Source organism: Mesoplodon densirostris, chromosome 16 (assembly GCF_025265405.1).
Source record: "Mesoplodon densirostris isolate mMesDen1 chromosome 16, mMesDen1 primary haplotype, whole genome shotgun sequence".
Taxonomy (NCBI): Eukaryota; Metazoa; Chordata; class Mammalia; order Artiodactyla; family Ziphiidae; genus Mesoplodon; species Mesoplodon densirostris.
The window spans coordinates 35261017-35286670 of record NC_082676.1 but is presented as its reverse complement, the minus strand read 5'-3'; the positions used below and the strand labels follow the sequence as shown (position 1 = coordinate 35286670).

At 54.3% G+C, this 25654-nt stretch overlaps 4 protein-coding genes across 6 annotated transcripts; 3 read left to right on the top strand and 1 right to left on the bottom strand.

Moving 5' to 3' along the window:
- Nucleotides 1-45: 45 nt before the first annotated feature.
- On the top strand, nucleotides 46-6503 carry GPC2 (glypican 2). Of its 2 annotated transcripts, XM_060078448.1 has the most exons (11): nucleotides 46-375; nucleotides 1032-1190; nucleotides 1513-1835; nucleotides 2661-2741; nucleotides 3475-3637; nucleotides 3868-3998; nucleotides 4209-4358; nucleotides 4448-4587; nucleotides 4675-4850; nucleotides 5644-5917; nucleotides 6377-6503. In XM_060078448.1, the coding sequence occupies exons 1-10, from the start codon at nucleotides 210-212 to the stop codon at nucleotides 5886-5888; spliced, it is 1734 nt and encodes a 577-aa protein (XP_059934431.1). In that variant the 5' UTR covers nucleotides 46-209; the 3' UTR covers nucleotides 5889-5917; nucleotides 6377-6503. The 2 variants fall into 2 exon arrangements, with proteins under 2 accessions (XP_059934431.1, XP_059934432.1); XM_060078449.1 differs by lacking the exons at nucleotides 4448-4587; nucleotides 4675-4850.
- Nucleotides 6504-8437: 1934 nt separating this feature from the next.
- On the top strand, nucleotides 8438-12799 carry GAL3ST4 (galactose-3-O-sulfotransferase 4). Its single transcript, XM_060078450.1, has 3 exons — nucleotides 8438-8618; nucleotides 8801-9104; nucleotides 11352-12799. Exons 1-3 carry the CDS (start codon nucleotides 8521-8523, stop codon nucleotides 12372-12374), a joined length of 1425 nt encoding a protein of 474 aa, XP_059934433.1. The 5' UTR covers nucleotides 8438-8520; the 3' UTR covers nucleotides 12375-12799.
- A 230-nt stretch (nucleotides 12800-13029) lies between these two features.
- TRAPPC14 (trafficking protein particle complex subunit 14) lies at nucleotides 13030-17491 on the top strand. 2 transcript variants are annotated; one of them, XM_060078446.1, is made up of 11 exons: nucleotides 13031-13661; nucleotides 13874-13969; nucleotides 14079-14208; nucleotides 14375-14461; nucleotides 14611-14731; nucleotides 14837-14984; nucleotides 15115-15197; nucleotides 15304-15467; nucleotides 16007-16161; nucleotides 16393-16586; nucleotides 16698-17490. In XM_060078446.1, exons 1-11 carry the CDS (start codon nucleotides 13254-13256, stop codon nucleotides 16849-16851), a joined length of 1740 nt encoding a protein of 579 aa, XP_059934429.1. In that variant the 5' UTR covers nucleotides 13031-13253; the 3' UTR covers nucleotides 16852-17490. The 2 variants fall into 2 exon arrangements, with proteins under 2 accessions (XP_059934430.1, XP_059934429.1); XM_060078447.1 differs by lacking the exon at nucleotides 14375-14461 and having other exon boundaries at nucleotides 13030-13661; nucleotides 16698-17491.
- A 230-nt stretch (nucleotides 17492-17721) lies between these two features.
- LAMTOR4 (late endosomal/lysosomal adaptor, MAPK and MTOR activator 4) lies at nucleotides 17722-21132 on the bottom strand. Its single transcript, XM_060078452.1, has 4 exons — nucleotides 20996-21132; nucleotides 20423-20503; nucleotides 18420-18537; nucleotides 17722-18065 (listed from the first exon to the last, which is right to left on the bottom strand). The coding sequence occupies exons 1-4, from the start codon at nucleotides 20996-20998 to the stop codon at nucleotides 17968-17970; spliced, it is 300 nt and encodes a 99-aa protein (XP_059934435.1). The 5' UTR covers nucleotides 20999-21132; the 3' UTR covers nucleotides 17722-17967.
- Between the last annotated feature and the right edge of the window lie 4522 nt (nucleotides 21133-25654).

The following is a 25654-nucleotide window of genomic DNA, read 5'->3' as shown; positions in this document are numbered from 1 at the left end:
CCGGGCCCCGCCTCCTGTCCGGCTCCCGCTTCCATTGTCTCGGCAGATGCCGCCTAGTCCGGCGATCGTGCTCCGTGTTCAGTTTTCGGAGGTCGCGCTCTTTCTCTGGCCGGCGGGGCGATCCCGCGGCAGAGAACAGGCTTCCTGAGTTCGGGCGGCTCTTCTTTCCTCCTTAGGACCCACTTTGCCCTCCCAAGGTGGCAGCAGCTATGTACGCGCTGCGATCTCTTCTGCTTCTGCTGTTGCCTCTGTGTCCCGGTCCTGGTCCTGGACCCGGTATCGAGGCAAAGGTCACCCGGAGTTGCACTGAGACCCGGCAGATCCTGGGGGCCCGGGGATATAGCTTAAGCCTACTCCCTCCCGCCCTGATCTCAGGTGAGGAGAAAGAGGAAGACTAGAGAATTGGGGGCGAGGGAGGGGGCGGGGGCCGGTCCCCCATCTCACAATAACTCTCTTCCCTTTCAGAGTGGCCGTTATAATAATCTTTTCGTCTCATAGTAATAATGTCTCTTCTCCTCCGGAACTTTACCAGGATCACAATAACACTCCTGTTCACATAATAGCTCTCTACTCCACCCCCACCCCAGGAATCCCTTTCTAGTAATTAGCACCCGCCTCTGTGTTTCTTTATTCACAGCCCAATTTGTTCCCCTCGCTATTTCCATGAGCCCCTTCTATGACAATACTTTCTTTCTTACCAGGTAATCCCACCCCTCCAAACCCCATTCTTCCCATTGAATCCATCCTGTAAGTCCTTAGAGGCCTGGGGTGTGCGATGTTAGGCAGGCTACCTAGGACCCTCTATCACTAAATCGGCCCATCCTTATTTGATCCTATGGCTAGTGGCAGTGGACTTGGGATGGGTGAGGGGACAATAAGAAGGGGGTAGAGCCAGGTGGGAATGAGGTGGCAGACAATAGAAAAGAAACCAGACAGTTCAAAGAGAACGGATGGCCCCCAGAGATCAGCAGGAGGAGGAAGGAATTTCACGACACGACTTCCCACCATTCCTTCGTGTCTCCTCTGTCCAGGTGAGCACCTCCGGATCTGTCCCCAGGAGTACACTTGCTGTTCCAGTGAGATAGAGCAGAAGCTGACCTGGGAGACTGAGGCCACCTTCCGAGGCCTGGTGGAAGAGAGCGGCTCCTTCTTGGTTCACACACTGGCTGCCCGGCACAGAAGGTTTGATGGTGAGGACCTGGCGTCCCCAAACCTGGCCTCGCACCTCCTCTCTGTGCTCATGACCCGAGCAAGCATCCCGTCCCTGCTCCTGACTCTATCCCTAAGGCACTCTGGCCCTGGCTTAGCCCCCACATACCCACCCTAGGCTCTCTCAAGGTCCTGCCCTCCACCCCCAGCCCCAATTTGCCCAGACCTCTAAGAGTTGCTTAATTTCTGACTCACTTTTCTTTTCTCTCCCCATGCCCATCTCTTCCTGCCTCTGCCCTTTCACTTTTCCGTCCTTCTCTGGCCTTACCCCACCTCACACCCCTTTCTCTGCACTTGCCACAGAGGTTTTTCAGGAGGTGCTCTCATCAGCCGAGCACTCCCTGTCCCTGCTCTTCCACCGCTCCTTCGGCCGCCTGTATGCCCAGCACACCCCCTTGTTCAGTGGCCTGTTCTCTCGGCTACGGGACTACTATGAGAGGTCCAGTGAGGGGTTAGATGATGCCTTGGTGGATTTCTGGGCTCAGCTCCTGGAGAAAATGTTCCCCCTGCTGCACCCACAGTACATCTTCTCCCCTGACTACCTGTTCTGCCTCACGCGCCTGGCCTCTTCTGCTGATGACTCTCTGAAGCCTTTTGGGGACTCACCCCGCCGCCTCCGCCTGCAGGTGAGGGGCCCCAAGGCCTGAGCTTCAGCCACCTTTGACCTAGTGACCTCTGAAGTATGTACTACTCACCTCCAGCCCAATGACCCCCTTTCCATGCCCCAGTCACCCCTGACCTGGTGATCCCTCTATCCTGCATGGCAGTCACGTCTGACCTGGTGACCCCTATCTTGAGCCCCAGTCACCTCTGCCTGACCCAGTGCTCCTTGGTCTCCTTTAATTGGATGGCCCCCCTTTCTGTGTCCTAGTTTACGCAAGTTGCTGACCCACTCACCTGCTCTTGCCTTCCCCCACCCCACCTTTCTGCCAACTCCTCCCTAATCCCAATACCTTGGCTTCCTCTGCTTCAACTAACTGTGAATTAGACACTTAATATTTAAGAAGGATTTTCATTTATAGTCTCTCATTTAATTATCATCATAACTCTAGGAGGTAGATATCAGCATTCCTATTTTACAGATGAGGAAACTGAACTTCCCAGAGGTTAAGGTCTCACAACCAATAAGTGGTAGAGCTATGTTTCACACCCAGGTCTCCTGGCTTCGGGTTCAGTGTTTGTTCTGATACAAGACCCTCTATCTCCAAGCCCTGTAAAATGTAATCCCTCCACCTCTTCCCAAGCCCAGTTCCCCTGGGTCCTTCTAGACTGTGATTCCTTTGATCCTCTTGAACCTGCCTCCCGGGACCACCTGACACTCCTAATCACCCCAAGATAACCCTACAAACATCACCCCCCCTGCTCATCCCCTTGGTGCAGTCTCTTGGTCCCAGTGTTGACTGACCCTCAACAGTCCTGTGGTTTTTCTCACCTTCTTTCCCCTCCCCCAGGTAACCCGGGCCCTGGTGGCTGCCCGGGCCTTTATCCAGGGCCTGCAGACCGGAAGAGATGTGGTCAGCGAAACGCTTAAGGTTAGAGGGAGCCTGAGTATGGGCAGGGCCCAGGGAGGGAGACAAGAAGTAGGAGAGGTCCCATGAAGAAGAGTCCGGTGCCAGCTGGCAGGAGAGGCCTGGGGCCTTCCCATATCAGCCTTGAAGCCTTGGCATCCCAGGGCAAATCAGGAAGGCTGGAGTCTCCCTTGTGTCATGACCCATGATCTCCTCCCACCTCTGACCCTCTGATGACTCTTACCCCCTGCCAGCCTCTAGGGGCCTGCTCATCTCCATAGCATCTCTGAGATTGGAGTACTGGCCCTCCTGGTTTTCTCCAGGACCACTCAGTGGCTCCCTCTTCCCTGCTACTGGAGGCCAGGTTCCTGGCTTGGCCTTCAAGGCCCTCTCTCGACTGCTCATTCTCTCCCTGACCTCCCAGCCTTACTTCCTGCATCCTCATTCTCCTCTCTCCCCAACCACGATGGGCTCACTCTTGTCCTTGAACCTTTTCTCAGATCCCTCACTACCCCATCTCTCCCAAGAAGCAGCATCTGCAACCTGGCCCCTAGGGGCCTCCCTCCTCTGATCTGTGGCAGTCCTGGGGTCACTCCTCCTGCCACACGGGGTCATCAGTCCTAGATGTTCATATCCTGCTCTACACTGAGAGCCTGGGAAAGGTGGGGTGGGGTATTTGACTTCTTTCTCTGCCCAGCACCAGGCTTAGCTGAGGGCAGCCAAGCGTGGATGACACAGGCCTGCTCTCTGCTCCCAGATGCCGCTGTCTGAAGGCTGCAAACGGGCTGTGATGCGTCTGACAGGCTGCCCCCTTTGTCGGGGGGTCCCCTCGCTGCCACCCTGCCGGGGCTTCTGCCTCAACGTGGCCCACGGCTGTATCGGCAGCCAGGGACTGGATCCTGACTGGGGGACCTATCTGGGTGAGGGGATTCAGGAAAGCCTGGGAGGGCTGTCTGTGTGGGGGTGTGCAGGGTGGACCAGGGAGGGAGTGTTAAGCGCTTCTGAGGGGAGAGGATGATGTCAGTTTCCCCCATCTAAGACCTGCTGCTTTCCTCCAAGGCCGGGGTCAGGATTTGCGGGAACATCCTACTTCAGTATCTCCCTGGATGTCCCCTCATTTCACCCTTTCTCTTTCTTTCCCTCTTTCAAGACGGTCTCCTGTTCCTGGCAGAGAAGATCCAGGGCCCCTTTTCCTTTGAGCTAGCAGCACAGTCCATCGGGGTGAAGATCGCTGAGGGTTTGATGCATCTGCAGGAAAACAGCGTGCGGCTGTCAGCCCAGGTACAGGGGCCACGAGAAGAGTGGGAGGTGGCGGGAGGACCGGAGAGAGAAGGGTGGAGGGGGAGGCCCCGGGCTGGGGGTACAGTGCGGGGTGTCAGGGAGACACTGTAGGGCCTCTGGATAAACTGGGGTGTCGGGGGCGATTGGAGTATTGGAGTGTGGTTTCTACCGCGGGACGACTGTCTGTGGGGTCTCTCCCCGGTGCTGCAGGTGTTCCAGGAATGCGGAAGCCCCCAACCGGCGCCGGCCCGCGCCCGCCGTGCCCCAGCCCCCCGGGAGGAGGTGGGCCGGCTCTGGTCGGCGGTGGCGGCGGAGGAGGAGCGGCCCACGACGGCTGCGGGCGCCAGCCTGCCCCGGCTGGTGAGTGGCGGGCGGCAGGATGGGGCGCAGGCTCGGCGGGGGTCGGGGGGCGCGCGCACCAGCTCCTCCCGGGCTCTCTTTGCGTCCAGGTGTGGGAGCTCCGCGAGCGGCTGGGCCGGGTGAGGGGCTTCTGGGCCGGGCTGCCCCTGACAGTGTGCGGGGACCCCCGCGTGGCTGCGGACCTCTCCCAGGAGGCGGCGCCCTGCTGGACCGGAGCTGGGCGGGGCCGGTGAGAGCCGGGCGGCGGCGGCGGGCGGGCGAGGCGGACTCCGTGGGCAGGGCGGGGCGGGAGCCTCCGGGGCTGCTCTGCTCGCAGGTACTTGTCGCCCGTGGTCGGGGGTCCCCAGGCCGGGCAGATCGACAACCCAGAGCTGGATGCGGAAGCCTCGAGCCCCGACCTCCAGACGCGGAGGCGGCGGCTGCAGCTCCGGGCGGCCACGACCAGGATGAAGGCGGCCGCCCTAGGACGCGACCTGGAGCTGGAGGACTGGGGTGAGGCCCCGGGCCGCAGCGGGGGCCTCGCTCCGCCCGGCTTTCCGCGATTGGCCCCGGGCCAACCCGCAGCCCCGCCCCCTGCTTTCTGTAGTCCCTCCCCTGGCGTCTCTCCGTTACCATCAATTCATTGACTCACACGTATTACACGCACGTATTGAGCGAGCGCTTTACTCAAAGGTAGGGGGTAGAGCACCAATGACAGGGTCTCTATCCATGAGTTCATGGTTCCCTGGGGGAGACACCAAAACACTCTTACAGAACGGTGGGAAGCTCCTAAGAGTGGGCAATGTATTGGGGGAGACTGGGGAGGGCGGGCAATCCCGGGAGGTGGGGAAGTGGGGTGCGGGCGCCATGGGGCTGGCTCCCCAAAGTAGAATTTGCCAGGGAAGCAAGGCACTGACATCCATTTTTTTTCTCTCTCCCACTGTCTGTCTCTGTCTCTCTTTGTCTCTCCTCCCCCCCTTCCCGTCTGCTCGCTGCTTCTGTGTACGTCTGTCTTCTCTTTTCCTGTTTATCCTCTCTCTCCATCTGTCTCTCCTTTTTGTCTGTCTCGTTGTCTCTTCCTGTCTCTCGTTGCCTTCTCTCATTCTCATGTGTCTGATCTCTCTCCTCACCTTCCTGTCATTCGCTTTCTCCCTCTTCTCGCCCTGCCTGCTCCTCCACCCCTCCACCTTTCACTGTTTTTATCTCGAGTTCTCTTCCTCGCTGCCTGTGGCTCTTTCTCTCTCCCTGTCTCCCGCTACCTCTCTTTCCCATCCCTGTCTGTTTCCGATCCTCCCCATCCCTGCAGAGGACGCTAGCGGCTCTGGAGAGGGACAGCACTATGCAGATGACTGGATGGCTGGGGCAGCAGCTGTGGCCCCCCCGGCCCGGCCTCCTCGCCCTCCTCGAAGGGATGGTGCTGGGGGCAAAGGAGGTGTCATTATCCGCCACAGCCAAGACAGGAGCAGGACTGGAGGGACGTCTGTCAGTTTTCACACCCAACCCCTCCTCATCCTCTTCCTCTCAGCCCTGGCCCTGCTTGGACCTCGATAACTGGGGAGGGGTGCCCTGGCATCAGAAGGGTTAGTGGCCCGTCCGCTCCTCCCCCTCTGCTGGGTCTGGGGAGGAGTCGAAGGGGGCTGCAGAGAGGGTAGAGAAGGGACTTTTTGGGTGAATGGCTGGGGCCCCAAATCCAGGAGATTTCCATTGGTGGGTTGGGGGTGGGTGTTCACAATATTTATTTTTTCATTTGGTATCTGGGGAGGAGGGGCTGGGGGTATTTATTTAGGAAGGAGGTGTGGTCTCCCTAACCCAGCCTCTACGGTTGGGCTGGTGGTGAGCCCCAACAGAGAAAAAGGGAGGAGTTTTAGAGTTGCCGGGGGAGGGGTTTGAAGGAAGTTGAAGGTGGGGATGGGTGGGGGCACCCAGTCTCAGAAACAGACAAAGCTGGTGCTTGTGGGGTGCAGGGCAGGGGACTAGGATGTCAGGATCTATGGGTCTAGGTTCTATCGAGTTTTTTCAGTATCACTTTCTTAAACTAGAAAAAAGAAAGAAGAAAACATATCTCATGGCCTCTGCCATCTGCCACATCCTTCACAAGCTTCCCTATTTCACATTTCAGTGTTCGACTCGATGTTTATTCTATAAATAAATGGCTAATTTATTGGACCCTATGTGTGACTTTCTGTACCTTTAGCCCAGAGCCTCTGTGACCAGCAGTTCATTTCTACCTGCTTATCTTGGAACCTGTCCCCTGGGATTGAGTTTGGGCAAGCTGTCCACCCTCTGGGTCTGAGCACCTTCATCTACAAAATGGGGAGAGTTGCGGGGAGGGGACTGCAAAACTCTTTTGGACCCAAGCCACCGTTAATATTACCACACCACTGACCCTGCCTTCAGGGTCGGGGCCCCAGTTCTCTGTGTCAGCCTCTGGCTACCTTGTCATGTCCTTGACAATGTCTGCTTTCAACTCTTGTCTGTTATTCTTTCTTCTTTCCTTCTTTCTTTTGGTCGCCTGAATGAGTCTTTTGTTCTGCAGAAAGCTGAAAGAAAAAATATAATTGATTCCTAAGTGCCAAAGGAGGGTAGGACTGGTGTCTTCCAATGGCAGGCTGGGTGCCCTGAAGGAGAGGGAAAGGTGCAGGGCGGGAGAGACCCAGAGACGCGATCAAAGCCGAATCAGCTGCAGAGACTGGCGGGACAAAGGGAGGGAGGGGGAGGAGCCTGGGCGCTGAGAAAGTTTAGGGGGAAAGTTGAGCCGAGCGAGAAACCGGGCGGTGGCTGGAGCAGGCGGGAGGGCCAGACCCCGATTTCCCTGCTGCTCCTCAGGTGGCCTGGTGAGTGGGCATGTGAAGCCGAGGCCTCGGCCGGTGGAGGGACTCTAGAGTTTATGGGAGGAGACTTGGGGGGTTTCATAGAGAGAACCCCAGAGGGAGCCGACCCAGGGCTGGCAACAGACTGAGCAGTCACCAAAGCTGGAAGGAACTCCGGGCTGGAATCGGGGGTAATAGGAGGAGACAGGGATGGATGGAAGGAATAGAAGATATCTGGACACAGGAAGGAGTCCAGTGCGGGGCTGGATCCTGGACGCTGGGTTAGGGGAGGAAATTGGGGGATGATGCCAGAGGGGGCGGGTCTCTAGGTGGCCGGTATGGGTTCTCTGCCTGGGGTCGCTCCGGGCTCGTCCTCAAAGGGGGCCGTCGGGGCTTGGTGGAGGGGCTGCGGGTTGGAATTGAAGGGGCAGGTGTGGACTCCCAGTAGACTGGGAAGCTGGGGCCTGGGAAGGAATTCTGAAGCTCGGCATTCGGGTTTTGTCTCTTTGTGTCGCAGAGTCTCTCTCCAGCCCCACCCTCTCAATCCCCTCTGGGTGCACTGCTGGGGTTGGAAAGTGGGAATAGGGGTGTGTGGGATCTGGGATCTGGGCTTCCTAAACAACCCTACACCCACCACCCCCCAGGCCCTCTCACACACTGGGCTCTGCCTGGCGCCGAGAGGGAAAGCATACCTGAGCTTAGATGAGCTGGTCGGCCCTTATTCTTTACAAAGTTGCTCCTGTGCTTTCACCTCCCTGGGTTCCTAAGCTGGTGCCCTGTCTGGCCCTCATTCCCTCCTTATGGCTTCTCCTCTCAGCCTCAGAATGGGGCTCTTCAGCCCGGCTTGTCACAGAGGGGCAGAGGAGGTGGTCAGGGGCCTGGTGATGTCCGTTTCACTGGTATGAGCGGACCGGTCTGATCTTTCGCCCCTTCCCTTCCAAATCCCTGGGGCTCAGTGAGGAGCCGTCAGTGGGGGTTGGAGGGAGCTGCAGGCTGGCAGCAGAGAAGCAGTCGTGGGGCACCTAGAAGATCTGGGTGTAGAGAGGGCTCCCCCCTCCGCTGCCCCCCTGCCCGGAATGAGGTCTCAGCTGCAGCAGCAGGAGAGAAGGCTCTACCCGCTCCTTAGACTCTCCTTCTTCCCCCTTATTTCCCTTCTAGACGCTGACAGAGGCAAAAATCTGCTAACTCAGGGGGCAGACTCAACCGGGGCTGCGAGCAGACCTGGGGAATGAACCCCCAAACTCGAACCGGCGCCTTCCGCGGCTGCACGGCTATCTCAAGCTGTCTCTGCCTCTGTGCCTGGCCCTTGCCCTGTCCCTCTCTAGCGTCACCCTTCCCCGTGCCACACAGGCCCTCTGTCTCCTACCGGGACCATGCGCCTCTGGGGGCCTCGGAGCCTGGGGGTGGCTCTGGGAGTCTTCATGACCATCGTATTTGCCCTCCAGCTCTGGGGGGGTCCCTTCCAGAGGAGGTGAGTTCCCATCTTGTCCCAATGCCCCACAGATGCCCCCCCCACTTGCTCCTCCCCGTCCCACCTGGGGCTGTGACTCTTGGGGACTCAGAGGACGCTCCACGCCCTCGTCCTTGCTCCACAAGACACTCATCCACCTGCTGCTGAGGGACAGGACACTTCCCCTCCCGTCTCTCCCCCAGGCTACCTGGGCTGCAACTCCGACAGTCCTGGGCCTCAACCCCTCAACCAGCTGTCCCATCCTGCCTGCCAAGGCAGCGACTCGTGTTCCTGAAGACGCATAAATCCGGGAGCAGCTCTGTGCTCAGTCTACTTCACCGCTACGGGGACCGACACGGGCTGCGCTTCGCCCTCCCCGCCCGCTACCAGTTTGGCTACCCAAAGCTTTTCCAGGCCTCTCGGGTCAAAGGCTACCGCCCTCAGGGTGGAGGCACCCAGCCCCCCTTCCACATCCTCTGTCATCACATGAGGTTCAACCTGAAAGAGGTGAGGAGTGTCGAGGGGGTGGACAGGACTGGCGAGAGATGGGCTCATGCCTGTAGCCAAGACCACCAGGGGAGGAGACCCCAGGCCTGGAGGCTCCCCAGGCATCCCTTCACCCAAGAGTTGGGCGTGGGGGCCACAAAGGTGAGTCCTGCTGCCCCCTCCTCAGCTGTCCCTCCCTCAGAATTTTCTGGCAGCTGAAGTTCTGCCCTCTCCCATCTAGAGTTTACTGCAGTCTCTCTCCTTGACCAATTTATCCTGCTGGCATCAGTGTCCCGCCAACTCTGACCCCACCCCGCCAACCCTCCCTCCAGTTACCTGGCCCTTCCTGGCCCCTTCCACTGGCACTACCAGGGCCCTGCGCAGTCACTGCCTTCTGTCCCGTCTGCATCTCACTCCCCTCACCACGTCTGCCAGATTTTGAGGATCAGCTACATGCCAAGCCCCAGTCCCGGCCCCAACCCCAACCCCCGGAGCCTCAGTTCTCAAGGGGGAGATGAGTGCACGCATTCACAGGTTATCCGTACAGACACACACACAAACCTCTTGGAGGAAGAAAATCAATGGACAAATGAACACATACAGGGAAAGAGCAAACTTTCACTGAATACTTCTTGGGTGCTGGGTAGTCATCTTACCATCATCCTGCCAGGAAGGCATTATAAGTGTCTCCACTACACAGATGAGGAGGTTGAATCTCAGAGAGGCTAAGTGACAGGCCTCTGTTAACGGAAAGCCACAGAGCTAGCATTTGAACCCAGGCCCAGCTGCTCCGAAGTCAAAGCGCCTTCTGTGGGCTGTGTGCATGTGTATGTGTGTTTGTATTTGGAACTGTGGGGAGAATATTCATCCAAAGAGGTGGGGCTTTCTGGAGAGGTGGGTTTTATAGGAAAGGGTGGACATGACTTTGTAGTAAGGAAAATATCAGGTGTTCTTAGAGGAAAATATCAGGTGTTCTTAGAGCAAAACATCTTAAAGATATGGTGGCATTGGTGTGTGTACGTGTGTAGGTGGTAGAACTTCAGTGGTGGCTGCAAAGGCAGTCCTGTTGGAGCTGGAGCTGGAGAAGGCAGCTGAGCAGCATGAATGTGATCTAATGGGAAGCGAGGGGGCACTGCTGGGAGTGAGGCGAGGACAGCAATCACTGAGGCAGGTTCCTCTGGAGTTTAGGATGATCATCACCACCCCTCACTACCTCCCATGTTCCCCACACTTCCACATCCTTCAAGGTAGGTGTTAACCCAGATTTACTGATGGAGGCTCTGAGAAGGCTCTGAGAAGTTCGATAACCTGCCCAAAGTTACATGGTTGGTAAATGGCTGAATTGGGATTTTATTCCAGGTCCATCTGATGCCACAGACTGTTCTCTGCACTGTTCCCCTATGCCCTCAAAAAGACATACAGCTCACAGGCTCGCCCTGCAGGCATGCCCACATCGGCAGGGCAGACTGGAAGATTTGTCAGGGAGTCAGGTTCAATGACAGAGGTCACGTTCAGAGGCGGAAACCCTTCAAGGAGTCCCCGAGCTGGGTTCTGGCATGGATCTGCCTGCAGGACCAGGCTAGGGTGTGGCTCAGCTCAATTCCCACCTTCCTTCTTCCCAGGCCTCTGAGCAGGACCCCACCGAGTGGCCATGGCTCCCCAGTGCCCATTCCAGGACCGCCTCTTGCTCTGCAAGATGCCAAGGAGCCCCAGGAGTGCCCTGTCCTCCGGCCACCCTGGGCTTGGCCTGCCCTTACGCCTATACCTGAGACAGCATTACGACTGCTCTGACTCCTTCCTATTTGCTGCCAGTGATCCCCCTGAGAAGGCCTGAGGCCAGCTCCTTTCTTGGAGTTGTGACAAAGAGTCCCAGAGTAGGCACTTAGGTTTTTGTTGGAGAAGTGAACACAAAGCTTGATTGCTAGAAGTGTTACTGACCAAGGCAGACAGAAAGGACCAAGGAAGTTAATGTTCTCCAGGAGCTTCCCATGTTCCAGGTTCCTTCCTACCCTTATCTCATGTAACCTCCATAATCACTTGGGAAGGAAGGTATGATGGATCCCCGTTTTGCAGATAAGCAAATCGAGTCTCAGAGATGTTAAGTGCCCTACCCAAGATCTATGTAGCTGGTGAAGGAAGCTGGGGGTTCCCAGCAGAGCTGTCAGAAGGAGGTTGGAGGAGGCTGGGGGATCAGTGGGCACTGGGTTTGCTCTTAGTTTCTTCCTGGCCTAGTTCTCTCTCCCTATGTCTGTTTCCTCTTCTCTGCAGGTACTTCAGGTCATGCCTTCTGACAGCTTCTTCTTTTCCATTGTCCGAGACCCAGCAGCTCTGGCCCGCTCTGCCTTCTCCTACTATAAATCCACATCATCGGCTTTCCGCAAATCACCATCCTTGGCTGCCTTCTTGGACAACCCCCGAGCCTTCTACCACCCCGGGGCCCGTGGAGACCACTATGCACGCAACTTGCTATGGTTTGACTTTGGCCTCCCCTTTCCCCCAGAGATGAGGACCAAGAGAGGGAATCCTCATCCCCCCAGAGATCCCAACCTGCCACACCTGCCTTCTGGTGTTGGCCGGCGAGCCCCCACCTTGGATTCCAATGCTCTCTTCCATCCCATTCCCACTGTTGCTGATGGTCACAGCCAGACGTCCAGCTCTGCCTCTTTAGATTTGGGGTCTTCATCCTTCATCCAGTGGAATCTGGCCTGGCTGGACTCTGTCTTTGACCTGGTCTTGGTGGCCGAGTACTTTGACGAGTCATTGGTCCTGCTAGCAGATGCCCTGTGCTGGGGTCTAGATGATGTGGTGGGCTTCATGCACAACGCTCAGGCTGGAGGTGGGCAGGGTGGAAGTGCTGTCGGCGATGGTGGACTGACTGCTGAGGACAGGCAGCTGTCTGCACGGGCCCGAGCCTGGAACAACCTGGACTGGGCTCTCTATGTTCACTTCAACCGCAGCCTGTGGGCCCGGATAAAGCAATACGGCCAGAGCCGGCTGGACAGTGCTGTGGCGGAGCTCCGGGCTCGCCGAGAGGCCCTGGCTAAACACTGTCTGGTGGGGGGTGAGGCTTTAGACCCCAAGTACATCACGGACCGGCGGTTCCGCCCTTTCCAGTTTGGGTCAGGTAAGGTTTTGGGTTACGTGCTTCGGAGTGGCCTGAGCCTCCAAGACCAGGAGGAGTGTGAGCGCCTGGCTACCCCTGAGCTACAGTACAAGGACAAACTAGATGCCAAGCAGTTCCCCCCAACAGTCTCTGTGCCCCTCAAGACTTCAAGGCTACCCTCCCCCTAGGCATCAGACCACTAAGTCTTAGGCTGAAAAGCAGCTGAGCCACAGGGGCACAGTGATGAGTGTGAGGCAGCCACATGCCCTTTCTGCTTCCCCCAGAGACCATGTCTGCTCCCCAAAGGAAAAGTGGAACTTGGCACGGATGTGGGCCCCACGTCCTCCAGCCTGTGCCAAGGAATCCTAGTCCTAGAAGCATCCTCCCCCCATCTTGCCCCTTTCCCTTTCCAGCACCTCGCGCCCCCCCCACCCAGGTCCAAACAGCACTCTCAAAGACCCCTGGAGGAGCAAACCATGGAGTACGGAAGAGATTGTTTGGGACACAAGGGATAGGAATAATGCGTCCATCTCTCTATGAAATATTTGTTACTGGGCTATACTCATTTCACTATGAAATGTTTGTTGAATGAATAAATAATTTGAAACTTTGACCTGCTCTATATAGGGCGGAAGGGAAGGGGATGGAGCATCTTCCTGGGAGAAACGGGGTTGGAGGGGGTTCTCTTCATAGTACTCCTCTAAGCAGGGGTCTGTCTGCAGTCTCACCTAAACCCTTCGTGCAGCAGGTTAACCACACGCACACACCGCTCCTCTTGTCCAAAATCCGGTCGCCCACAAATTCCGGCGCCTCCGAGGCCACGCCCCTTCCCTTCCGCTTCCGGTGTCTCTCCAGTCATTCGGCCCAGCACCCCGGTTCCGGGCCCACGGGGTCTCGGTTCCGGGCTCGTTGCCCCGGTTCCCGGCCCCGGCTGGTCTGTCGGGCCGGTCCGGCCGCGCGCAGCACCGGTCGGGGCTCGGGGCTCGCCGGACCCCCCCCAGCGGCCCCCTCGCCCTCCGCCGGCCACGGCCCACTTCGCTCCCCGGCCCGCGCCACCCTCGCCGCCCATGGAGTCCCAGTGCGACTACTCGATGTACTTCCCGGCCGTGCCGCTGCCGCCACGCGCGGAGCTGGCTGGGGACCCGGGCCGGTACCGGGCGCTGCCCCGGCGCAACCACCTCTACCTGGGGGAGACTGTCCGCTTCCTGCTGGTGCTGCGCTGCCGGGGCGGCGTGGGGTCCGGCGCCGGAGGCGGCCCGGGCTTGGGCTCCCGAGGGGCCTGGGCAGAACTGGCGACCGCCCTGGCCGCCCTGGCCTCAGTCAGCGCCGGAGGGGCGCCCGTGGGCGGTGGCTCCGGCGACCAGGATTCCGAACCCCCGGGGGGCGGGGACCCTGGTGGTGGGGGGTTGTTTCGAGGCTGCAGCCCCCTCCTCACCCACGGCCCGGGCCCTGCTACCTCAGGGGGAGCGACCACGGTGAGGAGCTCGGGGCGACACGGCACAGGGCGGAGGGGCGGTCTGCTGGGCTCCAAAGACGGGAGGGGAGAGGGACGCTGGAGGGAAGCTGGAGGCCGATGACGGGTGAGGAGAGGGGAGGGCGAGAACCACGTACCGCAGATCTTAAAGGGAACGCTGGCGCTGCGGGCGGCCTCGACTCTTCTGACCTCTTCACCCTTTTCACAACCCAGCTGCCTGTGGAGGAACCAATTGTGTCCACAGATGAGGTTATCTTCCCACTCACCGTTTCACTGGATAGACTGCCCCCAGGGACACCTAAGGCCAAGGTAAGGCTGGCATGGGGTGGAGCTGTTGTCCTAATTCAGACGCCCTTTCTGAGTCTGGCTGGCTGTGTGTCTCTCCTCTCGACTGTGGTCCCGTGTCCCCTGTGCTCAGATTGTAGTGACCGTGTGGAAGCGGGAGGTTGAGGCACCAGAGGTCAGAGATCAAGGCTACCTGCGCTTGCTGCAGACCCGATCTCCTGGGGAGACCTTCCGGGGCGAGCAGAGCGCTTTCAAGGCCCAAGGTGGGGAGGAGAATGCAGAGAGGAAATGCTGGAGTCTGGAGTTTGGGGGACAGTGGAGGGGTGATACTGGCAAGTGCCCAAGCTGGAGAGAAGAGCAAGATTAGAACTGTGGGTTGGAATGAGGCTCACCCAGCCCATCATCTCTTGCCTCTGCCCTCTCCTGCAGTGAGCACCCTGCTGACTCTGCTGCCCCCTCCAGTTCTGAAATGTCGCCAGTTCACTGTGGCTGGAAAACACTTGACCGTGCTCAAGGGTGAGCAGACTGGCGGCTCAGGTCTTGGGCAGCAGCAAGGGCACTGACTGGGTGTCAGTTACTCTGGTGGGGATAGATCCATTTTAGGGGGGAAAAGGTGGGGTCCAAGGGGTCCAGATACTCTGAGCTGAGCTGGTTACCTCCGACAGTGCTGAACAGCTCCTCCCAGGAGGAAATTTCCATCTGGGATATCCGCATTCTCCCAAACTTCAATGCCAGTTATCTGCCTGTCATGCCCGATGGCTCTGTGCTGCTGGTGGACAATGTCTGGTGAGGTCCTGGGGAGGGGCAGGGCCGCACAGTGGTGGGGATGGGGGCAGGGCCGAGAGCTCTCGTGTGGAAAGATCCAGCTCTGGTCCCTTTCTTCTGAACTAGTCACCAATCTGGGGAAGTCTCCATGGGCTCCTTCTGCCGGCTCCCTGGTACCTCCGGCTGCTTCCCCTGCTTGCTTAGTGCTCTGGAGGAACACAACTTCCTATTCCAGCTCAGAGGGGGTGAGCAGCCCCCTCCAGGGGCCAAGGAGGTGAGTGTAAGAGACTGGTGTGTTCAGGAGAAAGGGTGAGAAAATGCAGTGGGAGGAAGAGGCCAGGGGGTTGACTAAGGGGAGAGGGAACCTCTGATACATGTGATGTTTCCCTTCGTCCCTCTGGCAGGGCCTAGAAGTTCCCCTGATCGCTGTGGTTCAGTGGTCCACGCCGAAGCTGCCCTTTACCCAGAGCATCTATACCCATTACCGGTGAGTTTGTGGGACACCCCACCCCGGCCCCGCCTGGGTACCACCCTGTTCATCTTTGTTTCAAAACACACACACCCTGCTTCCCTCTCTCTCTCACTGCTTCTAGCCTGCCCAGCATCCGCCTGGACCGCCCATGCTTTGTGATGACTGCTTCTTGTGAGTCCCCTGTTCGGACCTACGAGCGTTTCACTGTCACCTATACGCTGCTCAACAATCTCCAAGACTTCCTTGCTGTGAGGCTCGTGTGGACCCCGGAGCACGCCCAGGCTGGTAGGTGGCTGCCAGGCCTAACCTTGTCCCGAAGGAGGGGAGGGGAAGGGAAGCAGTCACAGAGATGGGTGACTGTGGCAGGCTGCTTCGGCTCTGAACCAGGGTGGTCTCCATGGTGTCACAATGGAGAGTTTAGAGAGGCTGCGGGGCAGAGTGATTTTAAGGGCCTTGACACTGGAGCTGGGCTCCCTGGTATGTTTGACTTGTACCTCTCCCACTTCTTAGCTGTGTGACCTTTGGTAGGTTACTTAACCTCTCTGAGCCTCAGATTTCACATCTCTCAAATGGAGAAAATAATACCTCGTGGGGCTGTTACAGCGACTTAGTGAGTTAATATTATGCGAAGTGGTTAGAATAGATCTCAGTACACAGTAAGTATTAGCTACCGTCATTTATAAAATTCAGCAAACAATAGCATATACTCAGTTTACTCCACAGAGTGGCTCTGAGGATCAATCAAGACTGTGCTCGTGAATGCCCTCTGCAAACTGAGGAACACCATACAGATGTGTTTTCCAGCCCCTGTTTCTGCCCCCCAGGAAAGCAGCTGTGTGAGGAGGAGCGCCGGGCCATGCAGGCAGCCCTGGACTCCATCGTCTGCCACACACCCCTCAACAACCTCGGCTTTTCCCGGAAGGGCAGCGCGCTCACCTTCAGTGTCGCCTTCCAGGCTCTGAGGACGGGGCTCTTCGAGGTGGGCCGGTGGGGGCCAGGCTGTGTGCTGGGTGAGGCAGAGCGTCAGGTAGAAGGAGTCAGGGCCGCTGGCTTCTGTGGCTGAAGCATAATGGGCGGTGCTACAAAGCCGCGCGGAGGGAAGGTGGAATTTAAATCCGACTTCGGCCTGTCAAGTGGGGAAGATGACCTGAAAGGAGGTCGGGGGCCTGGAAGCCGAGCTGGGTGGCTGATCCATGTCTCCCTACCCCAGCTGAGCCAGCACATGAAACTGAAGCTGCAGTTCACCGCCAGCGTGTCCCACCCTCCGCCCGAGGCCCGGCCTCTCTCCCGCAAGAGCAGCCCCAGCAGCCCTGCCGTCCGGGACTTGGTCGAGAGGCACCAGGCGAGCCTGGGCCGCTCTCAGTCCTTCTCCCACCAACAGCCCTCCCGCAGCCACCTCATGAGGTACGGAACCGCGGGAGGGGTGCCAGTGGACTTGGTAGAGGCCAGAGTTGGAGAGGGAGCAGGGAGGGGCCCTGGGTCCAACCAGAGCTCATAGCCTCTGCCTTCCCCCAGGTCGGGCAGCGTGATGGAGCGCAGGGCCATCACGCCCCCCGTGGCCTCGCCTGTCGGCCGCCCCCTCTACCTGCCCCCGGACAAGACTGTGCTCTCTCTGGACAAGATCGCCAAGCGCGAGTGCAAGGTCCTGGTAGTGGAGCCCGTCAAGTAGCGCTGTCCGGCTCTCCTCCCTCTCACACTCCTGGAAATCAACAGCCCCCGCAGAGCGGTGCTCCCTCCAGGCTGTGCCTCCCCTGGGATGCCTCCCACCGAGGGTGAGGAGGCCCTGCAGGGCCGCCTGTCTGTGTCTGCTGATGAGGGACGAGGGAAGAAGCTGTGAATCAGACAGGGATGGCTGCGGCGTGAAGCCAACAGTATTTCCCGGACCTCCTGGGGGGGGCTGGCCCCACCCCTCGGCCAAGGCAAGGGCTCCAGGAGCTCCCTTGCCCCCTGCCTTGCACCCTGGTTCTAAGTTTACAAAGTGTTTTCCTCGTTCCTTTAAGTTGTCTTCCCTGCCTCTGACATTCCCTCCCTCCCTCCCTCCCACCCGCAGGGCTGAGATCAGAGGGTGGTGATGGTAAAGGGACCCGACAATGACATGACCCTCCTGTCTCAGGTCAGGGGAGAGAGCTCGGCGGCCTCCCCTCGCCCTCATGTTTACGTTTGCAGTCTGAAGCACTTTATGTGGGGTTTTTTGGTTTTTTGGGGGGGTTTTTTTGGTTTGTCTGTTCCTGTAACTTATTCTCCAACTACTGCTTCCAACTGAAATAAGACTATTAAATACCTGTTCAGGAGGAGAAGAATGACTGTTCTGTGTGTGTTGGTGGCAGGAGCAGAGACCCGGGGGCTCAGAAAGATTCCCTTCAGCATGTACACCAAATAGCTCCCCTCAGCTCCCTTCCCCCCATTTTTTTTCTTCTGAGTCCCAGTTTTAGATGTCTAGATGTGGTCTTGCTCCACTCCTCTGGGCTGAGGCCCTAGAAGCTGGAAGACACATGAGGTGTGACCCTCCTCCCCCAATACACACGACACATCCCTGGGCTTGGGAACATCAGACTCACGTTTATTAGGAGGGAAGGTGAGGAGAGGGAGGTCCCCTCGCCCTCACTCTCCTTAACATAGTACAGAGCCCCCAAGCCTCTGCCCTTCCTGGTAGGGGAGGGGAAATGGGTGAGCAGACAGCCTTAGTTCTAATGGCAATCAAGAGAGAGGCGGGGGGAGGTTTGCGTCTTCCTCATCACAGAGGCTCACGGCCCCATCCACCTCTGCCCCTCGCCCTCTGGCAGGCTCACACGTCAAGGGGCTCCCGGCCTCGGTTCTGCCTCTTCACCACAAACACCCTCTGTCCCGACACGGTCACCAGCAGCGTGTGTTCTCCAAAGACCACTGGAGGGGAGACACACCTTCCCCCGCCCCGGGAGAGGGAAGGGAGCAGAGAGTTAGTGGGGTGCGAAGGCCTCCCTGGGAGTCACACACAAACTGGCTGGGCTCCAAAGCCAAAGAAATTTGACATTTCCAAGCTCAGAGATTTGAAGATGGGAGGTCTCCATTAAATCCCCTTCCTTCTCTTGCTTTCTCATAATTCTGATGCAGGGGTGAATACCAAGGGGAACAGAGTGGCCAGAACCAGGGACCCCAGGGAGGTGGTGGGCGGCTGGTAGGAGACAGGTGCTTTTCCCTGAGAAGAGAAGCCTCGGGGAGCAGCACCCCCCAACACCGTCACCAGGGCCAGGGGCTCACCCGACAGGCGCTTGAAGGGTACGTTCATGCTGTGGTGCAGCCGGAAACCGCAGGCCGTGCTGACCAGCTCAGAGATGGCGCTGGCTGCCTGCTCGTCATTCTCTAGATCCCCAGATGACTGCATGCAGACAGAGGAGGGAGGATGGCAGGAATTAGGGAACAGAATTGGGAGAGAACTCCAAGGACACTTTGGCTCTAGCACTTGTAACCTGCCTCCACTTTCCAATACCCCAAGGTCACCCCCGGTTTTGGAAAGACCCACCTAAAAACTGCCCTGTGACGTTGTTGCCCCTCTTGATGCCATCCTGTTTGTCATCCTTAAAATACCGGGCTTCCTCCCAGGAAGCAGTGACTCTCATCCATTTCTTTACTGACGCTGTTTTCCTAATCGCTGAATCTTGATTTCTCTCCCTGTTCCCACTTATTTGATAAAACCACATTCTCAAACATCAGTGCCCACCCACCACAGACTTGTTCCAGGTGCCGTCTTTTCCTCAGTCTTCCCGTTTGTTGCCCTATCGGCAGAATCTGAAACATAAACATCCCCTTTGTCCCTGAACCCCTTCCTACTACCCAGCCCTTGCGTAATGATGTCACAGTGGCCTGGGCTTCCTCTTTTCTCGTGATTATCTCAACTTCCTCTTCCTAACTCCTCAATATGGGCCTCCCACTGAGTCAAATTCAGCACCCTTTGCTCTCTTGGACATTCTGTACCTCAGTTACCTCATCTGTAAATTGGGGACAACAATACCTATCTTATGGGCTTGTGAGGGTTACGAGAGCATATTAGCAAGATGCTTAGAATAACTCCTAGCATTATATATTTAATTGCTATTATTCTATATCAAACTCAGTGTTTAAAGTTGAGCCACCAAAATTCCCCTTACCTCTCCCCCTCGCCAATCAACTTCCTTTCTTAAGTCCCTGTTTGTTAAGGCACCATCATTCTAGGCTTGAGTTCAAAGTCTTACAGCATGGAAAAGTTATCTCCTCTATTACCTATCTCTAGTCATTACGAAGACATATCGATTCTTCCTTTAAAAATCTCTTCTCTCCTTGCTCCTTCTCATTGCCACCAGCTGTTGCATACCTAGATTTTGGCAACAGCATCCCTGCTTCTGAATCCCGCCCCTTCCGGCTCATCTTTACACCTAATAGAACAATTCCTCTCAATCACTTCATCAGCTCATGTTTCTGTTCAAAAACCCTTCAAAGCTCCTATTACCCCCCAAGATTAATCCACAGGTGTTAACCCAGCCTTGAAAGTCCTCCACAATCAGATCTTTCCTTAACATATCCTCTTCTTCCCCCAAACATTTCCAAATCTTTTCAACATAAACCCACCAGCAATTCAGACAGGCTGATTTCACACTCCTGCAAATATGTCCACCTCCCAGCCCTGAATATGCTCTTTCTTTTCTGCCTGTTCACAACCATCCATCTTTTAAGGCCAGCTGAATTCTTGCCTCTTCCAAGAAAGTTTCCTTGCCAAAACACAAGTTATAACACGAAGGGCTGGATCCTTCACTCTCTGGACTTCTTCAGTTATCTTTACCGTGTGCAATACTTTGAAATTTTAACCTTAAGCCTTGTCTCTCTAGCTGAAATTTTAACCTTAAGCCTTGTCTCTCTAGCTAGATTGAAAACTTCTAGAGCACTGACACTATATTGTACTGCAGAACAAAATACCAAGCCTCTTCAATAAATACCAAATAAAGACATACTCAAGAATAACTCAGGTAATGTCAGTTATCAACAAACCTGTAACTAGTCTGACTTTGGTAAAGTCAGTAAACCTCTTTTACCTCAAAACAGTTACAGGACTAAGATTCCAGAGATAGATTAATTGATTTAATTCCTGAATTTAATTCCTATATGCCAGGCATGATACCAGATAAAGATCAAGAACAGAGACAAATCAGGCTAAACTGGGCAACGTTAGAAGGCATCATCGGGCGATGTGTATTGCAGGAGCCCCCCCCCCTCCCTTTTCCAGAACGCACCGCCAGCACTGCGCCTTCACTCAGCACCAGGTAGCCGAGCTGGTCTGGGATTCGCTCCAGCCCCTGGGTCAGTGCAGAAGTCTAGTGGGTAAAGATGCAATCAGTGAGCAGCAGGCTAAGAGAGCAGCCCTTGGTAAACCCAAGTCTCTCTCTTGACAATGGCCCCCCAGGCCTCTTTCCCCAGCCAGGGCCCTTCCAGACCCTCTTCCCTCGACATGGCCTTCAACACTGATCTTCCTGAGCCTCCGTCAGTCCTCACTCTCTGCCCCTGGGCTCCACCGGCCTTCCACACCCCACCTTTGCTACCCCACAGACAACTCCCCTCAGCCCGGTCTCCAATTCCACCTGTGGCCCGCCGCTCCCCCTCAGATTACTCCCCAGCCTCTATACACCCTCCCACCGACCCCTGCTCAGCCCTCTACGTCGCCACCCCTCCATCTCCATTCCCTCTCGGTCCCGGGGCGGATAGGAGGTGAGGGCGGAGTGCAGGCTCAGGACTGGGCGACCAAAGAGATGGGGGGGCAGGGACATCGAACCCCCGGCGCGTAGTCCCGCGCATGCGTCCTCACTCACCATCGCAGCCTTAGGTGCTGGGGGGCGCTCACTGCTAGACGTAGCTTCCGGCTCCAGTCCCAGGTGACGTGATTCCACCCGGCGGTCTCCTCCTCCTGCTTTGCACCGCCCGACTTGAGTCCCGCCCCCAGAATGCGGATTGGAGAGTGGCTACGTCATCAGACTTACTCTGCCAGTGTGGAGCGCCGCTTCCCGGAGGCGCACGCGGATTGGCCGCAGACCCTCTTTAACATTCATCTCCTCTTCCCTCAGTCCCAAAGCGCCGAGATAGGGTGGCATGTCGGCGGAGGGGCGGGCCTGGGGGGCCGGGGCCGGAGGGAGGAGGTAGGGCTAAGGGTTTGCGCCTGCGCACACAGGCGGCCCGGGTTCCACCTAGGGCTAGACCGCCCGCAGTGGGACAGTGAGAGAATAGGGTAAAAAAACATGAAATGCAGATGAAGAGCTATTCAAATGCTACTCTTGTGCCTACTCCGGGCAGCTCTCTAAGACAGGAATTTGTTCCCAAAGTGGTTTTTTGTCCCGGGATTCTGTAAGAAACGGTGTGATGGTGCATTGATCCCTCGCTAGACAAGGCAGCTGCAATACTGAATATTCTCTGTCAGGAATAATTAGAAAATGACCTTGGAGTCATTTTTAAATATATGAGTGTCATATAAATTTTTTGTTTTTATTTAAATAGTTTTTAGGCCTGCTGCAATGTTAATGTGGGTGAGGGAAAATGATAAGTCGTAATAAAACAGTAAATACTTGATGAGGATGTGGAGAAATTGGAGCCCTCATACATTGCTGGCAAGAATGTAAAATGGTGCAGTTGCTGTGGGAAACAGATTGGCAAGTTTCCTCTAAAAGTTAAATATAGAGTTACTATATTTATAAATGAAAATTAGATGTAGAAAAGTTAAATATGACCTAAAAATTCCACTCCTAAATACATACCTAAGAGGATTGAAAACATACATTCACACAAAACTTGTACACAGATGTTTATAACAGCATTATTGATAATAGCCCCGAAATGGAAACAATCTAAATATCCATAAACTGAAGACTGGATAAATGAAATGTGGCATGTCCATACAGTGGAATATTATCCAGCCATAAAAAGGAATCAAGTACTGATCTATGCTACAACATGGATAAACCTTGAAAACATTATGCTAAGTGAAAGAAATCAGACACACAAGGCCACATATTGTCTGGTTCTATTTATGTGAGATGTCTACACTGGGCAAATCCAAAGAGACAGAAAGCAGATTAGTGGTTGCCAGGAGCTGAGTGGAGGGGGAAATGGGGAGTGACTCTAATGAGTGTGAAGATTCCTTTTGGGTGATGAAAATGTTCTGGAATTATAGAGTGATGATGGTTGCACAACCTTGTGAATGTAATGAAAACCACTGAGTTGTAAAGCTTAAAAGGGTGAATTTTACAGTATGTGAACCATATTTCAACAACATAAAACAAAGTGTTGTTGCTTGAGGAGAAAATTAATTAGAGAAGATGGACGCCTTTTTTAAAGATGAGGTATGATTATAATATAAAATTTAAATTGGAGGAGGATGTAGAGAAAGTTCTGTGGGGATGCTTGATTTGAAAAGCCTTCCCTGGCCTTAGATATTGATGACAGTTTGTGGTATCAAATTTTTTTTTTTTTTTTGCACATACTGGTTCTGAGCGTTTTCATCTGTACACTGGCCTAACCCACTCATTAACCACCCTGTAATAGTATCCCCAGATACTATACAGATGAGGAAGTGGAAACAAGAGAGATTGAGCCTTGCTCACGGCACACAGCTGGCAACTGGCAGAGCCAGATTCCAGTCTAAGTCTGCTGATGCTGAGGCTGATGCTTTTTCCATTGCTCCATTGGCCAACTGCTTTTTTTTTTTTTTAAGCTACATTTAATTTTACCTCAGAAATTCCCTGTTCTCATTTTACTTAACACAGAGGAAACTTTTACAGGACATTGCTCATCAGCCATCGTTAGAATTGTTTCATTTTCACAAACAGCTTGAATCATACTACTCATGTAGGGAGCAAAGTTTCTCATTCTTTCATTCAACCGGTGTTATTAAGCACCTTCTATGTACCAGACACTCTTCTTGGAATTGAAGTTACAGCAGTGAATAAAAATAAGACATATTTTTTATTGTTTTCAAGTTGTGAGGAAGAGGGTGAGTCAGATAATAAATAAATATATTAAGTGGTGAGAAGTGCTATGAAGAAAAATGAAGCAAAGTTTCCACTCACAAGACCCAGACCTAGTGAATTCTGTAAAACAGACCTTATTAAAATAATTCCTTTCTTTCCTTAGCCTCCCCACAGTTCAGTTACTTTTCTACAATCACCTCTTTTTGTTCTATCTGGTATAAAAGCACATAGATCTGGCCATTTCTTTGGGTCTTCACTTTCTTGTGAGGGCTCCCACGTCATGTAAAACTTGTATTAAGTAAGTCTGTATGCTTTTCTCCTGCTACTCTGTCTTATGTCAAGTCAATTCGCAGACCCAGCTGAAAACCCTAAGAGGGTAGAGGTAAAAACATTTGCCTCCCCTACACTGTGAAGGTACTTCTAAGGTAGGATGAGTATTTAATTTTGAACAAAGCACATTAGCCTCCATAATGTGCTTCATCCAACTGGTTGAAGATCTTAAGGGAAAAGACTGAGGTCTCTGGAAAAGAAGGAATTCTCATCAAGACTTTAACAACATAGAAACCCTCCTGCGTTCCGGCCTGTTGCCCTGTGGATTTCACACTCAAAACTGCAATATCAGCTCTTGCCTGCATTTCCAGCCTGCTGACCTACCCTACAGATTCGAGACATGCCAGTCCCCAAATTTTGTGAGCTAATTCCTTAAAATAAATATTCTCTCTTTCCCTCCACCCCCCCTTTGCCTTATTCTCTGGAGAACCCTGACTAATACAGTGGTTAACTTATGGCTGGTTTCTGTGGGTCTGGCATCTTTGCTGCCTCGGTTAGCATTCTTTTTCTCTTCGATTCTGATTTTTTTGGGGTGGTGGTTGTTTGCTTTGAAACTAGACGTCCTTGCCTCTTACTTTCCTAGTACCAATTCTTACCCTATCAAATGGCCATCAACAAACTTCCCAACCCCAAGTCTGCCTTTCTTGATTCTCTTAACCTTGACCCACCCCTTCAACCAGCACTTTTCAAAGACTACAGTGCAATTAAATTTTTAAAAATTAATTTTTAAAAAGACTATAGAGTAAGAGTCAGAGTCATGTGCTCTGACCCCATAACTGCTCAGCTTGTAAGTGAGCGAGGCAGGCAAACAAAGCGTCACAGTGACGTGTAGTAAGTGCTACACTAGAAATGAGCCCCTTAGGTCCCATGGGACAAGGTGTGTGCATTGGGAGGGGTCGAGTTGGGGGTAAATTTAAAAATGTGTGGTTTCCAGTCGGGAGACTCTGCTAGGCTGAGAGACGGGGTGCTGGGATCATTTGGAAACAGCTTAGACAGAAAGGAGGAGGCCAGCTCTGCCACTGGGATGGACGAAAACATGTTATTTCACACCTCACGATTTGTTCCCTCCTTTTCAAAAGAAGGAAGGGCAAAGAGCAAAGTTAGAGACCACAAGGCCAAAACAAAAAGTCTCTAAAAACCAGAAGGAAATCCTGGGAGCAGCTGGAATAATATAGAAAAAAATTATTCAATTTGTAGGTTAGCAACGTGCTAGGTACTGAGGTAGACACTGGAATTTCAAGGTGGACCAGGTCCTCATCTTCAAGGAACTCATTGTCTAAAACAAGCTCAGTGAACACTCACCAGTGTATTCTTTTTTTTTTTCTTTCTTTTCATTTTATGTGTATTTACATACTCGAAAAATTAAATTGTGGCTATTACAAATGCTATGTGTCATCCAGTTTGTACTGTTCATAGTCATCAGTTTTCTCCCATGTCAGTGTCACATTTCCCAGTCTCTAAGGCTACTTAGCATTCCAGGATTCAGGTTATCACAACTGATCTAATCGTCTCTAGAGCCCATTATCTTCATCAGAATATTCTTAATATTCTTCCTCAAGGTATACAGATACTTGCACAGCGAACTCCCTCAGGGTCTCCGTCCAGTTTTCACCTTATCCGAGAAGCTGATCCTGTCCCCTTGATAGAAAACCGCACACCCACCACCACCCTGACCTTCTACATCCTCTCACCCGACTTTGTTATTAAACTTTATTCAAAAGCAGAAACTAACACACCATTGTAAAGCAATTATACTCCAATAAAGATGTTAAAAAAAAAACTTTATTCAAGCATAATATACATACAGGAAAAGTTCACATATCATAAATGTACAGCACAGTACCTCTTCACAAACTGAACGCACATGCACCAGCATCCAGATCAAAAAAACAGCATTACAGCTCCCAAAGCACCCTTCTTGTCCAGTCTCAACCTTTCTCCCATGGAGAAAGGGACTTCTAACAGCATCGAGTAGTTTTGCCTGTTTCTGTACTTGACATAAATGGAATCACACAGAATGTACTCTTGTGTGATTGACTCCTTCTATTTAGCATCAAGGTTGTGTGATTCATTCATGTTGCCATGTGGAGGTTTCATTCATTCATTCTCATTGCTCTATAGTGTTTCATTGTACCCATGTGACACAATTTATTTATCCACCCAACCATTGATGGGCACTTG